Raw genomic sequence first — 18,374 nt, forward strand, 5'->3', positions numbered from 1 at the left:
AAGCAGGTGATATTTAGAAATTTATTTCACAAAATCCAAGACTAAGAACAGACAGACTATGTAACTGAACACATTGAGGCCAAAAATATTGAGAATTCTACAGGGAATCTTGAAGACAGTGTGAAGTGGGAGTGAAGTGGCAAGAGGCAAGCCGAAGGCTGCTGACAAGTGCCCGACGCTATTGTAAAGCAATTTACAAAAGATTCACTGAACAAAAATGCTGATGTGGTACATGAAATTTTAGCTAAAAATGTGGAGAATGCAATGCAATCAAGCATTTTGGACGATATAGCGTATTGGTACAAGCTGGCAGCAGAAAAAATGCTCGCCGAGAGAGCGAGAGAAAAAAAGATGCACATTTAAAACCAGGGCCTAAATTTCAGCGCGGGATTGCGCATAAATTATTACTAAGTATTGAGCATACTAATAAAAGTCCCGCAACGCTAGCCATTATAATGCGAGAAATTCCTACACATTTTACAGCGCTGTCTGACGTTAATCTAATAATGGAGCGGCCTGAAAGCGGACCAACTCTGACTTTAATTGAATTGAACCCCATGCAGAGACACACACACGCGCCATAGGCCTACTTTCACTTTCTGTGCGTATTCACGTGAAAGATAATTAGTAGCAAAACAGCGATCAAATATTACATGGCAGTGAGTTTTGTTTTCAAATGTTTTCATGCATGTCCAGATAACGGGTGAGGAATGTTTAGGGGACAGACTATCGTGAATCCTGAATTTATGGCTGGGTAAAGCACAGCACCTTTATTTGGACCATGGCTTGTAGCCTTCGAGTCAGCTATAGGCCTTCATTTCTTGCGTTTTACTGTGAGACATAGGCCTATACTTTTCGTTTGGAGCAGCATACCGGTAGGCTATCAATGGCATTGGGTCACTATTAAGTTTCATGTATGAAAGAGTGTCGGGATGTCCATCCGCTTATTGCGAGATAAGGCATCCACTTTCATTCATTCATTCATGGAAAGTGTGCTGTGCTGCAAGGGAAACCTTATTCCGTATAGCCAAAGAGGTCTAAGATAGCCTAAATTTAGTTATTTTTTAAATTATGCATGATTTACTTTTGATAAAATTCGTAGGCTGATGCCTGGCAGCAACAATTGTGTTTAAATGTAGGTTAACCTGGGGCTGCGTGCTACTGGTAGCTTGAGAGCAATTTGTTGGAGACTCATTAAACCAACCAACAATATAAATTATTAAGAAGAGCTATTTTATGAGTTAAATTGAAACAAAATTATACTGGCTTTTATTTGTCCGAATCTGAGGCCCAGCTATAAATAGAATCCCGGCAGTAATTTGAGGATTTAAGTAGGCTATGCACGTGTGTTTCACGACTTGTGCATTTGAGAGCGCTCTCTCAAGGCTGTAGATGATAATGTTTCACGTAGGGTTCATGTCAGTTAATATAAATTAACATTTAAAAACATGTTCAATTATATAATTTTTTTCATATATAAGTCGCACCTGACTATAAGTCGCAGGACCAGCCAAACTATGAAAGAAAGTGCGACTTATAGTCCGGAAAATACGGTACTTGTTGGTTTGAGTGTCAGCTTTGAATCGTCTAACCACATCCTCACCCTATGGGCTCTATTATGATGGTCAAAAGCGCAGCACAACGCATATTCTCATCAAGACGCAAAGCGTATTCCTATTGTACACTCTAGTTTTTCACCATGCCCGTTTTTTTTATTGATCAATGCGCTCAGTGGTGTGGCAATTAACGACCAAAGGTGGGGTCTGGCACATTATCTAAAATCGCTATCTTACACCATCTAAAAAGCATTACACCACTGACCAAGAAAACCTTGGTATAGCGAAAGGCGCATATGAAGCACAGCTGAACACGCACTATCACAAGATGTAAGCAGCAACTCCTCTGCAGGATAAATGTTTTTTATTCAGTCATTCGAACATTGTTGGGGTAAGTGTTTCTCTTTTCAGGCTATTTGTTCGATGGTAACCCATTGTCAGTCAATAGTGAAAGTAATAGGCCCATACACATAGTCACATACAATTAATTATACAGAGTATATGTAGTAAATGCTTTGCCCACTGTCTCCATGGCTGTGCAATGTGTAAATAAATAAGGAAATAAATAGAAAAAGAAGAGGAGAAGAACAAGAAATATCTAAAGTGCATGAGGTGTTTCCAACATGCTTGTGCTCCTGCTACACTCATTGAGTATCTGGATAGCTTGGGGATAAAAACTTTTCCGCATTCTCTGTCTGTGTTGGCCCTCAGGCAGCGATAACGTTTCCCAGAGCATAGGGCAGAGAAGAGGCAGTTGTTGGGGTGACTGGGATCTCTGGTGATTTTCTTTACTCTGAACCATGGGTAGGAATTTCACGGCGGCCATGACAGCCATGGCCGTCGTAGCCCCTTGCGTTGGCCGTGACGCCCTTTTGAAAATCAGAGGTGTACAGGCCACGGTGGCCTTGGTGCCCCCATATTCTGCGTTGCGTCCTACTAATAGGGATATATATTAAATCTATGGCCTGTCAAAACAATCTTAGCATTTACAGCGCAAATTACGCAGTGGAGAAAGTGACAGCGCAAGAAAGACAGTGCGTCCAAATTCACCCATTCTTCTCAGTTGAACTACTCGCGAAGTAGCCTCATCACACAGACATCACAAGTATCACATGAAAGAGCTTTTTCTCAGCTTTTAAACGATGTTAGCCGCTAATTGCTGTGGTGAACGGTTCGCGAGAAAAGTAAATAATATTCAATTTAATCATAAATTCTACTGAAGGTTTTGCGTCCATCTCCCTACCCATTCATCTCGGTGGAATACTTCACGAACCCTTCGTTTAACATATGACAAACCATATATCAGAATAAACAGCAGACCTTACCGAACAGAAAGGTGTAAAGCAGTCCCCTGTACAGTTAGCCGTTCCAGAGTAATCCCGTTTTGAATTTGCAGTACATTTCAACATACATGGATGTCTCCAAATTTGGGATTGAAGGTTTACACTGTGTTTAAATTGTTCCACATTATTTCATAAAGGGCCAAATACAAAATAAATATTACAAATGTCGCCTAGATATCGGATAATCAGAGGACAGCTGACTAAGAGTTTGTGAAAGTAGCCTTAATGATCACAAAATGCTAAGCATGCATCTAGGCTATTTGAGTTTCTTAAAGCTGAGCTGTGCTTAAATTGTTCAATACATGATTTCATAACAGGCCAAATATAAAATAAATGTTAAATATAGCCTAGATATCTGTAAATATTAGATGATCAGATGAGTTACAGTTATATGTAATATGTCATGTTTCATGTTTTTGTAATGTTTCATACAGTGATGCAGGTCTACTGCAGTGAAACTTTGATCATTTTTATAGCCTACTACTGTATAGTTAACTTTGGCCTTGGTGCCCTGACATGTGGCCTTTGTGCCCCCCACCAAATATGCCCAACTGAAGGCCAAGTGGCCTTGCCCCCAGAATGGTGAAATTCCAAGCCTGCTCTGAACTCTCCTGATGTATATTTCCTTTAGGTTGGGTAGAGCACTCCTGGTGGTATGTTCAGCTGATGTCACTACTCTCTTTAGGGCTTTACGGTTTAGATTGTGCACACAAGTGACATTGGCATTATGAACTAACCCCATACATTTCTATGGATGATTCTTTAAGTATTGCGTCTCCTCATTAAAAAATCTCTGCTATAGGCCTACATGTCAACTCTATTAATTCGGATTCAAGGGTTCATCTTTAACTTTCACAAACAGATGAAATAAAAACAAGAGAAATGTCACAGTTCACAGATGCATTGCTGACGCAGAGGCAGACTATTTGCTGTATATGAGTGTGTCATCTTCAGCTTTTTCATTGCCTTGTCATTTGTTTCACAGATGCCATACATAAATCTGCCTTCAAAATCCCATTTCTAAAAATAATCGAAGTGCCACACTAAACCTACACCAAACTGTAGATAACCATGAAGAAAAAACAAACAAAAAACAAAAACAGTGTATAGTGATTATGTATAGACCAGACAATAATTTCTTCCAAGAATTTAATACAATTTGATGACTGCACCATTATTCTCTGATTATCTACAGTAAAGGTACAGTAGTACTTAAAGATAGTACTTGAAGTAGCTTGAGTGTTTTATAGATTCTGATATAGGTATTGGATGACTCCCAGCGACCCCCATGGACCTCCCACCCCAGTGTGTTTGCAGGCCACCTGCGCCTGTAGTCTGTGGGGAATGGGTCCACTGGGTCTGGTGGGGGTCACAGGAGCATGAGAAGGTGGCACTTTAACAAGGTTATCCTGCTCCTGAGACGCCCTGGGCAAAGCCCTGTGGGTATTTTTAGCATTCTGATCCTCCTGAGATTGGTGTGTATAATCCCTAATAGCCACTAAGAGACTACTGAGGCAGTCACTGTGCTGAATGGGAGAGAGTGAGTAAGTAGGAAATAATTGAAGAAACAAACAATGAACAAAACAAAGCAAACACGTGAGAGAGATAGAGTGTGTGTGTTTGTGTATATGTGAAAGAGAGGGGGTGGGTGGAAATACTTTGTACCTGTACCGCAACCATTATCTACAAGATTCACCAGTTTACCATATATGCCATACAATTTCCGACACAGCATAAACAGTGGCATAATAATCATAGCGATTTCCAAAGTGCCTTTCCAATGAACCCAACACAGGGGTTAAAAGTAATCTAATACCCGCCTGTAATGACTGCCACCTCTGACAATGACATTCTTTCAGCAGACCGTAAACACACATTGGAAATCAATGCTGTTCTATTTGCAGAGAGATGTGAGAAAGTGACTGCACAATCCACAGGGTGCAACATATCTCATTCTTAATATTATATGCAACCTTTCCATATTGTGTGCTTTAAATGGGTCACCATCAACACCAACAAATGGTTAGAAAAGCCCACTCACAATACAATACACCAAACACAAACAAGCAGCACAGATAACAAAAAAAAAAAAAAAAAAAACACATAAACACACACAGAGACATTGGTCCAGCTACTGTAAGCGGATGGCTTTAATTATGTTGGTCACCATCAGAATGGATAAATGGGCCTGTGGTATCACTCTCCCCAGATCAGAGACCAAGAGGAAACATCACGAAAAATAACATCCTGCCTCTCTAGATGAGCTCCTCTCACTGTCAAAAAGGACTTCTGCTATCGGCCCAGGGCTTCCTCTGAGACAAACGGACCCTAAGCAGGGAGGGGGAACAGAGAGGGCTGAGGGACCACGTTTAAGAAGAATAGAGAAAAACAAAGGGCAAAGAATGAGAAGAAGAGAGAAGGAAGGACAGAGAGAGGCAAGTACTGGAGGGCTGAGTGACTCAAATCTTCAGTTGATCACAAAGTATACAGTTACAGTATTGTCCCTAAAGCGTGGTTGTGTAATTTACAATTCTCCACATAAATATCACAATTTAACAATCTGAGCATGACATTTCAGATTTAGGCAATTGTCAAGCTTAAGGTCTAAGCACTCTGCCCCTTGGCAGACCTGTTGTAATTCATCTTTAAGCAGGAAGTTGGCCATGACGGTGATTACTGTAATCACACAGTCTAATACTGATGAAAATGAAAGAACTGACATGCTACTGTTTCACACTAATTGTAAGGAACTGAAGACCAACCTGATTCAGTGTAACAAAGAATTACCCCTCAGTCACAAACCAACTGCATCAGTGATGCCCTTCATTCAGCCTGGTATTAAAGGAAAATTCCGGTATTTAGTACTTTGAGTCCCTTTTCTGGTTCGTTTTGGATGAACTAGAGTGGTGGACACAGACATTTTGACGATTGGTCCTGTCTCGACTTTTCTGACTCGTTTTGAATCGCCTTTGACTAGTCAGAGTGGCTGCCTACAGTCATGCTCAAACATGTCCTAAAACAACCCTTAACGTTCGTTTTCAAAACTGTGCAACTCACCGAGTGGTTAGTGGTGTTAGTTAATTATTAAAATCAAATATATATCGGCGCAATGTATGATTTCCAGCCGTCTTACAGTATTTGCTATTGTGGAACTATTTTTTCAGACACCTCACAACCGCGTATAAACTTCGACTCAATATTTGAGCCTGAAGCATAGACGGTGGCGCAGTAATATCAACGTGCAATGAGTCTTCCAACAGAAATCAATGGGATTTTACAAAATGCCCAATAAAACACGACAGAAACTGTATTTCGCTACGCTACTTGTTTTGGAACATCAACGAACACCACTAACCACTCGGTGAGTTGCACAGTTTTGAAAACAAACGTTAAGGGTTGTTTTAGTACTTTTAGGAAACTTTAACCTCAGAAATTATTTCTGACTTTGTTTCTCGAAAATTTTGACTTTTCTTCTCGGAAATTCTGACTTTAATCTCAGAAATTATTTCTGACTTTGTTTCAAAAAAATGTTGACTTTTATCTCGAAAACTTTGACTTTTATCTCGGAATTTTCAAAAATATTTTACCTTCATGTGGCCCTAATATGCTTCCGTAATACATAGATAGCCGAGTAAAAGAAAACAACAAGTAGCCTAGTTGCGTGCCTGCGTGCGTATTCTCTCTCCTGCTCAAACAAAATGCGTGCACGTTAATTTTGATAACGTGTTCATTAACTTTACATAATAGAAAATTGTAAATAGCCTGGTGTCATGCAGCTAATGGGATACTGTGCATAGTTGTGAAGGTATGGTAGGCCAATTTGGTGTGAATACATATAAATGCGCTATACTAAATAAAACTGACTTGACTTGACACAAAGGAAATGCACACTCATTGTTGAGTAGCCTGATGGTACGCACAGTGCGTACGGACGTACACCTGCAGGCGCGCCTGGCAGCCACATCTGATCATCTCCAAAATCTAGTCTGGTGCAAGTTTGACATTTTCTGATAGACTGGTTGGGCTCAGTAACGAATCAATGAATCCTTCTTCAAATGGAAGTTGAATTTCCAACTGAAGTAGCATTCCTCTGTTTCAGGCTGTGAACTGTGTACCAAACTAAAAACTCTCACTTTAATATCCAAGTATAAATACTATGTCAACTAGGGATGGGAATTTAAATATTTCAGTCAAATCAAAAATCAAATGAATTTTTTTTTAAATAATTTTGTTTTTAATTAGTCAGACTGACCTGTGTGTATTATTAGGCCTTAGTATTTTAATGCATGTCTATGGATCAGTACTTAAAAATGTACTTCTACTTAAGCCGACCAATATTTGTCATTATTTGTGTTAAATATCTGTGTTCGAAAAAGTACAGCCTGGAAAAATTTCAAGTTATCGCATCTTTGCATTGTCCATCTCGTGGCTCATTGGTAGCACGTTGGTACTCTGCGCACGCGACCAGAATTCGCATCTTATCTCTCCTTTTCACTTTGAAATATTTATAGTTACTCTACATCAAGAGACCATTAGGAACATGACATAAGTTAAAAATAATAGTTTCAAATAAAGAAGCACAGTATTAATATCCCTCACCGAATAAGGGATAAGGGAACCTACAGTACAACAAACTTTTGTGATCGAACTACCCTTTCTAGAAACACCAAATCTAAGAACGATGGATGATTGAGCTTTCTGGCTGATTGAGCTTTCTGGTGGCCCAACATTCTTGCCAATAATGTGTGTGTATGGAGAGGGGGTGAACAATGCAGACGTCTCACCATGGTGACCTCTGACCTCTAGCTGAGACTCAAACTAGAGCCTGCTGGCCACACATGACAGTGATTGCTCTCACACCCACTATCTTATTGCTGATTGTTTCTCTCACAGCAAGAAGAGTTTACTGCTGGATCACCTATTAGCACACATTAGAATAATAGGTAAGTTTGTATGACGCACATGAATTGCTGCAAAAGCATCAGGGATGGTAAGCTATAACTGTTGTACACTAGAGCTGTAAAAGTTAGGCCTTAAAAGTTAGGCGCGACAAGGCCCGAGCCCGACAGAAATCAGCCCAAGCCCGAGACTGACAGCTTTTTAAAAGCCCGAACCCGTTTACAGCTCGACATTATTCAAATGTTCGCACACACGATTTTTTAACATCATTTATTCATCATGACTAACGTAGGCTAGGCCACTTGGAAGTTGGAACAAAGAAATAAAATAGCCTAAGTCCTCTGTAACATCATAACATCTCAGCGGGAATCCTCCCATACACAGCCCCGACATTAGTTCTTGCGCCAGCTCTTTAAACCCCTCGCCATTTACGATATTAAAAGACCTAATGTCTTTAGAGCGAAAGCGGACACACTTCTCCTCCATAACCATTTGTTTCACCTTTGCAGGGTTGGGTTTTGTTACTGTAACAAACTATGTGATGTAGGTTGATCCTGGGCACTGGCAGATGTGGACAAGCTTTAAACAACATGCCTTATCAGCAACGAATTCCCTGTCGTTCTGCAGAATGTTGCATCCTTTGGATTTCACATAGGCTAACCCACTGGCTCATTATTCTCATTATGCACATGGTCAAAACTTTTCCACACCACAGACTTTGCTTTCTTTGCCGGTGCGAATCGCTAGAGGCCAGCCTCCGTTTCACCTCCTCAGCATCCATTTTTGCATTTTTCTCGCAGCTAATCGAAACGCATCACCTGACCGCTCATTTAGCCTTCCACGCAAGCCGGAACGCAAGCCTGAGCCCGGCCCGAGCCCGCGTGAAATGATAGAAATGAAGCCTGAACCCGACCGAACCCATCAGGTTCGGGCAAACATCTTCAGCTCTATTGTACACTCCATTCACAGTATGCATCTTACATCTAAAGCACTTTTACTTTTTGAGAAAATCATACTGGATATGGCAACACTGGTCCATTTGGATCAACTGAATCCAGCATCATTGTTTGAAAGAAAAAGTAAACATTTATGTTGCAGAAGTTTTCTAACTAAATAGCTCCTATCAAATAGATAAAAAAAACTAAAACAAGATAACATGAATCCATCCATTTTAAGCTTACCACTGCTTTGACAACAACATTACCTGGACAGGGTTCTGGATCGGGTAAGTGCTTTACTGATTACCAGCGATGGAGCGGACTGCCTGCGATGCATCATAGACTTCATCCTCTAAGAGAGAGAGAGAGAAAGAGAATGAGTGGTGTGTGAGCAAAGAAAAACATTTCAGCAATCCTTCAGAATGTTCCAAAGTTCCACTTGGGAACCTTGAAAAAAGGGTTCAAAGCGTGGCTTGGACAGGAGAGCAAAGACTGTATTTGGGCCCAAATGCATAGACCCTGCTGACAGGTATAAATATATATTTCTTAAAAGACATCCAACTCTTACTTAAAATGTATGACTGTACAGTATACAGCATGGAAACTGTGTGCACAAAGTGATTCAATCTAAAGCCTGTGTGCATCACAAGCTGTTTAATATGGGCAAATCCTTGGTGTGTCTTTACCTTTGACTAATGACGGGTGTGAGTACATTTGCACAGAGGGCCGGTTGTATCATGAAGAATGCAGTGGAGACAAAATGTACACAGGAGTTTTGTGCAGTGGTTGCCTTAGAAGCATGTGTTCCTTATGTGATACAATGAGGACCCCCTCCCCAATCAATTTACTAGTCAGCCCACAGCCGATTACACAGCCTTCACATGCCAGCCAACCATATTTAAGGAAATTCAATTTTAACAGGCGTCCATTACATAACATGCATGTGTGTGTGTGTGTGTGTGTGTGCGCATGTTATTTGTGTTTGCTCTATGCTTAATTGAGGACACAGAAACTTCCCAGCAAACACCCGACGTTCGGGGAACGTTCCCTAAAGGTTCGCTGAAGGTCACACAAAATAAACCTTTAGAACACGTTCCAAGGATGTCCTCTAAGGCAGTGTTTCCCAACCTTTTTTCCTTGAAGGCCCCCTTGCCTGTGTCTAAGACAAGCCAGGGCCCCCTACCCAAACTCCTACCCGCATACACACACAAAAAGAATAAACTGATTAATTACAAACTTATAAGTTCAGAAGTCAGAGGTAATAAATAGCTACATGAATTTAAATGGAACAAAAATATGTTTTAATTTGGATTATACAGAATTTTGATTATCCAATTGTGTGTTATTGGGATTTTATAGGCTACATTTAATGTGTGCAAATATAATTTTGGTAACCTTACAATAGGGCTGTCAATCTTCTTCCATAACCCAATTCGAATTTCATTCATTATTATTTTTAATAGCCTAATCAAATTATATTCGAATATTTAATGCTCAAATTTTGCCTATTATTAATATTTACGGTGCATCTCTATACACTGTATAAACGGGCTTATGCATTGCCAATGCCACTATAAACGAGTGGTTGACTTGTTATATTAAACAAAAGCTCAGTCTACCAACAATATCTGTACAACTTGTGTGGTTTCAATTTCTTTTGCACAGACGCGCACACACACTATGAACGCCCATACCACTACCACTTTATTGAATGCCTCTATGTTTGATAATGCCAAATTAGCAATTACCACTGCTCTATGTATGGTTTTGTGTAACCTTAAGCGAACGTTCCCGGAACGTCATCTTACAGCTGTTTTATACAACCGTCAGGGCACTTTTAGGGAATGTTCCCTGACGGTAATAATAAAGATACATTTTTTTATCTATTGTAGTGTCGGCGCATAAAGACTGTGTTAGCGTTCTCTAGCGAAAGGCATGCTGGGACACGAGGGTGAACAATCGGGGGGTTTATGTCGTATTTCCCCTAAGTTAGAAGTGTAAAGTTGGTGTTTTTATCGTAACCTGTTTCCCTTTTTAGTTATCCCTCATGTGTGTTCCTTTTCGTGTGGGGGGCTGGACCTCCCCTGTTGGTGTAGTATGTGTGTTTCCTTGACCTGCCCTGTGTGTATTGTAATCTGTGTCTGAGTCCCTGCCCTCGTTCGTGAGCCAATAAAGCTGCCATTGAACAACGTTGGTGTCGTGTGCATTAAACGTTACACTATTAAGGAACGTCTCCAGAACGTTGCCTTTAGGTCTTAATGCTTATTTTTGTCAAACCATAAAATCACCTTTAGAACGTTACCTGACGGATTAATTAAGGTCGAATTTTGTATCATCAGTGGAGTAGATCTGTCATCGTGTCATACGGAGCTGATTTTGCCTAACGTGCATGTGTGTTTGTGAAAGTGAGAGAGAAAGAGAGACAGAAAGAAAGAGAGAGAGAGAGAGAGAGTGAATCATTGTGGGGGTTGCCTGGCAACAATAAACTTATGTTAGTTCGACCCAAAGATAGGCTAGCATTATACTTTAAGCTTTCCATCTAGTTTGGCCACGGATTCAATAAAGCACCGGAGCTGTGCTGATCTGGAAGCGTCTTTCATGTTGAGGTTGCAACGTAATTTAGCTTTAGGTCTATTTGCTTAGTTCCCAGCATGCATTGGAACTCGGTTGCCGCATTTATTATTGTTTTGATTTTAAACAATATGGTTGAAACAGTTTAGCCTTCTTTTGCTGGTGTTTTGAACAATAACATGACGGGATATGCCCATTAAAAATGATTTAAGAAGTGAAGAAAGACACTGTAAACGTGAAAGTACTAGGTAACCCAGTATAAATATCCAGCTGAATCTTTACTTTATTATCTCGTTGGAGGATGCAGGTATCGCTATTGCTGGCACAAGGTAGGCTAAGCCTAAATGGTCACACACAGATAGTAGGAAAACTAATGATAATAATAATTAGATATTATGTACACTACCAGTCAAAAGTTTGGAGACACTTTGAGATTTCCATTGTTTTTTTACTCAGGGCAGCAGTTTTCAGATTACATTATGTGCTTACATCATTGCAAAAGGGTTCCCTAACTAATCATTAATGTATTTTGTTTACTGGCAACTGATGAGTGACTGAGTTATGGCAAACATATAGACAATAGTACAGTACTTAAATCATACGACTCCTTTTCCTGGCTCTGGTTGCAAACATGTTTGCTGGATTTTAACATGTTTACTAGATATTTTCAAATGCTTATCATACATGAAATCTGTACAGTATGTGTTTATCCATATGATAAATGAGATACAAATTCTCACAGATAATGCATTTCTCTAAAGAATGCCAACCCATTAAATCCATAACCATTTCTGCATCTGCTTACATTTGCTTACCATGTACTTCAACATCTAAAGTTCTATGATTTTAAACAGCAGACCTATCAACACTTAAAAGCTTTGATTTTGCAAATGTACACTGATGTGTGTGATGAGGCTCTGATGTACCAGAAAAGTTGAAATGAAATGCAGGGCGGTCCAATTTAACCAGTTTATTCAGCTAAAGTTTACATCTGATATGAGACAAGGGGAGCATTATCTTACCAGGTCGATCATGTGAATGAACAGAACTCTCTCTCATAAACCTTGAAGGGAGATCTGGTTACTGCTTAGAGTACAACTAATAATAAAGTCTGTATCATAATTGGCCAAACGTACAGTGGCGTCGTCACATCAAAAGGATATTTAACTTGGGATAACTCAGAGCAAGTCCAATGAACTGGCAGTGGCACTGCTTGTGTGTGTGTGTGTGTTTCTTTGACTCTGATCTTTGACTTTGATCTTTGCAATTATATACTTTTTACTCTCAGCGGGGAGAAAAGCCGAACAATGAGATTTCTCTCTTTCATTTTTTCTCTTCAAATTCTTGTCAATACATCACACCAGAAAACCATCAGATCCTAAGAGAGGGACAGTCTACCAAATCGTCAAGAAGTGTTTTGCGTTCCTTACAGTAGTTTATAGAAACAAACATTTTTTTCCAGACCGGACAGAGTCCCATCCAAGAGATAAACTACAAAAATCTGTGCACGTGGACATAATAAGTCCCTCCCAGGTAATGGCTATGTAAAAAAATATATAGGCTATGATATGACATAACATTGCCCCAAAAATGAGCAGGGACTGAACCAAAATTCTTGTACATCTGTAAGCTAGGCTATGCGCTCGGTCATTAGAGCGCCGGTTCCGCGCACCATGACGTGATGCCCCAGATAGCAAGAGGCTGGCGGACCACTGTCGGCCCACTGGGAGAAGATCTGGCGGTTCTCTGGCGGGTTGCAGATAAATGGCCCAATATTTTGCCACTATTGGTCTAAAATATTTTTCATTTGTTCAGTTATACTCCATACATCATTTTAATAACATTTCATGTCTTTTCTTAATATTCCTGAAAAGTTAAATTTAAAGAGATGGTGGTCCAACGGTGGACCATAGTGGCAATCCACAGGCGGCATAGCACCAGCGGTCCGCTGCCAATCTGATTTTGCTATCTGGGTGCAGCGGCAGTGGATACTGTACTTGACAAACATTGCAATTAGTAGCCTACAGGCTACCAGGGATAGCAGAACAGAACTATAAGACTTTGTTCTAACTGGCCCTATACGTGTTAACCACAGTCAAATCAATAAGGAGTGTGAATGGAAAGCAAGCAATCAAACAAACTATTACAAACAGGATGATCCGACCACTGGTATTCAAGGCGGGGATGAATGCTCAAAATAACTTTCCTCTGCATAAACATGGAATTACGTTAAATACAGCACAGTTCAGACAGACCTTAGCAATCAAAGGCGCCAGTGACTGCGGCCCTGACCACGAGCCATGCGGAACTCTGTTGACAAGACTTTTCCTTTTACCGATTATATTACGTTGTATGAGTCTGACTGGCGTTACAGCCACCAATATTGAAATGTCGATCCTATGAAAAATGCAATCTATCTGCGGGATGAAGGCGACATAGAGCCTTCGAGGTTTTCAGTGCAAACGGTTACAATAGCCTAACTAACTCAGAGACTCACTGTAGCTTACAAAAAAAACTGAAATAGGCTACCATTATTCGTTTTCCAGCCAGTATACTGTAGCTCCTGAGATCAAGCGCCTTTAACACTCAGTAGGCTATTCTATGGTTCAATAAAAGTAGCCTACAGGGCTTTATTATTTAATCTTAAACCGCTCTTTTATGCCTAGTTGCGTGTAATATGTGAGCATATAGCCTACTGACACGGTGTCCGAAGCTGAAGTTAAAAACCGAGGTGCCTGAATCACATCACTTCGTGCATGCTTGTGTCATACGTGCACCTGGTCCCACAGTGGTTGATTCACTAAGGAACAGATACAAGTAGGCTATGCTACCCTAGCAGTAGGCTACGGTGTTTCAAAGTGCATTCCCTCAATGAATACCTGCGCTACCGACTATCCTAAATTTGCTTTCCATTCTCATAGCCTAGGCTACAGATAATAAAATATCGCTAAATGTTGTGGACTGAATATAGTAGGCTAGCCCTATGTCAAAATTTCACATTTTGACAATGTAGACTACCAATGTCAGAAGTAAAATGAATGTGAACAGTAGGATACATGACCGTGAAAAGTACATTATATGTCCAATAAAATGCAAGAAAGTCATATTGCCCTGTGTCTTTTGTATTTATTTACGTGGAAACAGCTTTCCCAAAATTTGCACGGAATTTCTGTTAGGTTGCATAATGTTAGGCTACTCAACACGCCTACCTTTTTCTCTAACTGGGGACACATTTTTGGTTCCCCTGTCAGTGATGGGCATCGGGTTGGATTGATACTCTCTTGCTGCTGTGGCGACATGGTTTCCATTCAGACAGCTTGTTGAATAATCCACGGGCAGGGGAGCTTCAATGCGCGTTTGACACGCCTAACAGAAGTTGTTTTGAGGTGTGCAGTATTCCCATGAAATTAAGAAAATTCATTTTTTTCTATAAGTACGCCTAGATTTCACTCCATGCTTAAATCAACCCACTAAAATAAGATGCGACCAGCTATCAATAATCCCTCTCCAGTTGCGTCTCAGGTCGCTAAACCCACTGCTTGCTCTGAGCGGCAACACTGTGTTACCCATTGCTTCATCATAGAGGGAAATCTGCGCCCCTGGGTCCTAGAGCTGACATGTAGGCCTCCGAAGAATGCTGCTTGGCCGAGAGAGCTGAGGGGGTACGAAAATGGATGCACTGACTGAGATGTGTCCTGGGTGAGATTAGCAGTCCAATCTCATGTGACAATATAGCATTGTTAACGATTGACATATTCAGTATACATCCATAAAACATTTTGCAATTGTAAAATTATACAATGCAGCAGGGGCGTCGGAGTGGGGGTAAACCAGTGTTGATTAAGGGGAGAAAGGGGCCCTAGTAATAATATATTTAATAATATGTAGTAATAATATATTTTATTATATTTATTATGGGGGCCCATCTGTCTATGCATAGGGCCCAGGATCTTGTACTACGCCCCTGCAATGCAGCTATGTGCAGTCGTGCACATGACTGGTGTGCCACACTTATAATACCACAAGATCACATGCGAAACCTACCCATAGGCTTTCTACCTGGTGAAAACACATGTACGTTTAGATATACTGAAAAAATGCAACGCTGTGTTCTTTCATAGCCTAATAATATAGAATCATTTGAACACCAACAGTCAACAATCGCACTAATGCCAAAGTTGAACCTGCACCCAAAACTGATTGTTTGAACTCAAAAAGGTGCTTGCTTGCCGACACCAGTTGCAATGTATTAGTTGCAAGTGTTTGTGGAAAACAACAGGGGGCACTCTTCAAGGTATCCTGTCCATACATTTTATATGATTAACCAGTAACATTGGATACACATACAATTAGTATCACAAATATTAAGTGGTCTTGATTTACATCTCACTCACTAAACATGTTGATGATGGGCTTTATTCATGTCTTCTAAAAATAACTTCCATCCAGATTGAGGAATTCATTAAGAGTTAATCTGAGTCCTAGTCTCATGGAATTCATGGGAAACTCCCACATTTCTCATCCACTTTTGACTGATCTCTGAAGACAAGCAATTTAAATCTCACAACTTCTCACAGTCATTTACAGCTTTGTGTTAGAACACACTGTGCACCCTAAATCTCTGAGAGAGGGTCATTGGGGTTGCATGCAATGGGAAGCCTGATGATGCAGTTGCATGCAGATGCATGATGATGTCGACAGACAAGCAGAAACAGGCCTCTAGACTTTTGTTATCACATGATCTTGCAAACAATAACAAACTAATCTACCTAAGGTATGTAAGACAAGCCAACCCAAACCTGAACTGCTCACTGCCACAGCTGCCACACAGGATAGACACAGTCATTTTTCAAGTCATTTGAAGGTAATAAATCAGGAATGTGAATTATTTTGTATGAACAGTCATGTTGGTTATGATTTGAGGTCCCATTTTAAGGTCATGTGACAATGAACTATGTCTGTTTATTGTAAACTCAATTCAGCCCATTTTAATGGTTATCATAAAGAATTAACATTATGTAACTTTATGTAAGCTATAATATAACATATGAGTTCATGAGCTAAAATTAAAAGTTTCTAAAACACTGCTGAAAGTTACGTTGTACTCAAAAGTAAGAAGTGGGTGACAGAAAAGTTAGAGAAAACTGGGCCATACTTTGAATTGTGTTGAATTTGGCAGAAGTAGCACAGACGCTGCACTGGGCGCAGAATATAAATGGGGGTGGGGGTGGTCGGCTATGTCTTTCCATACGCAAATAATTAAGACAGCTAAACTCATTCGGGGAGTTGGAAGATTCTTGCAATGAATACAGTCCAGTGCCTTGGGCAAGGACGGGGCAGTACTCCTTTATGATCAGTATAGAGGATAATCAGTGATGAAGTTCCACATGTCTTTTTTTGTAAAACTTGTAGAAAGTCTCTATAAAATGTCATGATAGCAAAATAAGCAAAGTGTACAACCCACTTAGGGAAAATAACTTGTGTTAGTGTATATACAAAAAGTATATCAGACTGTAAACATTCATAACATTTTTAATGTTAACCAAGTTCAGATGAATTCTCTCTAATTTGAAAAAGCCAGTCAGTGAAGTCACTTCATGATGAGGTCACAATATAGCCTTCAAGGTCAGAGACAGAGATGATGTGTTTATTGTGCAAGAAAGGCTACCTGACCTATATGGCCTGTCAAAATGACGCCAATCACCCACCCCAACACTTTTTCTCTGTAAATGTGCATTCATGTGTATAATGAAAAGTCAGCATTAAAGGTGGTAAAAAGCATAGAACTTTCGACTATTCTGTCTACAGCCTTGTTTCAACAGGACATTTGATCAATACAGAGGCCATCAGCGTGTTAGTGTTTTTTGATCAGTGTTAAGTGTTTTTTGATCACAGAGCTGATTGCTATCCAACTGATGGTCTGCTTTAGGCATTAGAAGGGTCATTTGACAGTGCACCTGGCAACCGAATCGTTATCTCCATGTTCAGCAGGGATGGGCAACTGGCGGCCAGCGGGCCGCATGCGGCCCTCCACCTCACTCAGTGCGGCCCGCGGATCAATTTTGAAATGTCATTAAAATGTTTGTTTCACATGGTTTTTGCCACATCTGAACTGGATCCTTATTGTAATGATACGATATAGCGATAGGGGCGCTTCCTATATTAAAAAAATCCAGCGGAGTCGAGCTTTCTTCACTACAGCAAGCGAGGAAGAGATACAGAGAGTGGTTTATAAAGAAAACTCAGACTCGTACATTTCAGACAAGGTGGGAAACAGCTGATTTTATCACAGAATTCAAAGTCAACTTATGTGTTTAGTAGGCTATGTTTAGAAACAAAATCAGCCGTGAAAGATTTCAACTTAAGTCACCACTACAACACCATGCACGAAGATAACTAAAAGTATAGGCTACATCGGAGCTGCTAGAGCCGCTGTCAAAGCCGACCTCAAAGTAAAGCAGGGTTCCCACGGGTCATGGAATTTCAGGAATATCATCAGCATTTTAATAAAGTGTAGAGAATTATATCTTTGGGGGGCAAAGTCATGGAATATCAGGGGCTTTTGTTGTAGGAGTTTAACATTTGCCAAAATACATTAAATATTGTAACGTCGGCGCACAAGACATTGCATAGCGTTCTCCCACGCAGGGCATGCTGGGATGCGGGAGCGAACATTTGGGGTTTATGTCTGTATTTCTCCTTAGTTTTGAGCGTAATGTTAGCGTCTTTGTTGTAACATGTTTCCCTTTTAGTTCTCCCTTGTGTGTGATCCTCTTTGTGTGGGGGGCTGCGTCCACCCCTGTATGTGTAGCGTGTGTACTTGACCTGCTCCGTGTGTATTGTGTTCTGTGTCTGTGTCCCTGCTCTCGTTCTCAGCTAATAAACCTTTTGATTGGACAACTGTGTGTCGCTATCAAATCGTTACAATATATACACGCAGCATTGGTGTTTATTGAGTTATTAGCTTTTTTCCATTACTACTTGATTGCGTGGTTGTAGTACCCTACCTGTTTTGTCAATGCCCATTTTTTAAATTTCCCGAAAAAAAGATTTTTGTCATGGAAAAG

General features: G+C 40.3%; 1 protein-coding gene across 2 annotated transcripts in view; it reads right to left on the minus strand.

The window, feature by feature from the left end:
* The window catches only part of arhgap20 (Rho GTPase activating protein 20), a 44,393-nt gene extending 29,239 nt beyond the window's left edge, over positions 1-15,154 (minus strand). For both annotated transcript variants that reach the window (XM_076303762.1, XM_076303761.1), the window contains exons 1-2: positions 14,517-15,154; positions 9,003-9,088 (exon numbers count right to left, since the gene is read on the minus strand). In XM_076303762.1, coding sequence (XP_076159877.1) covers positions 9,003-9,088; positions 14,517-14,615 — 185 coding nt within the window. In that variant the 5' untranslated portion in view covers positions 14,616-15,154. The remainder of the gene's footprint in view (positions 1-9,002; positions 9,089-14,516) is intronic.
* Between the last annotated feature and the right edge of the window lie 3,220 nt (positions 15,155-18,374).

The sequence above is a fragment of the Alosa pseudoharengus genome, unplaced genomic scaffold (assembly GCF_046254945.1).
Source record: "Alosa pseudoharengus isolate Yale_2024_CS ecotype anadromous, Long Island Sound unplaced genomic scaffold, YU_APseudo_1.1 YU_APseudo_1.1_scf_24, whole genome shotgun sequence".
Lineage (NCBI taxonomy): Eukaryota > Metazoa > Chordata > Actinopteri > Clupeiformes > Clupeidae > Alosa > Alosa pseudoharengus.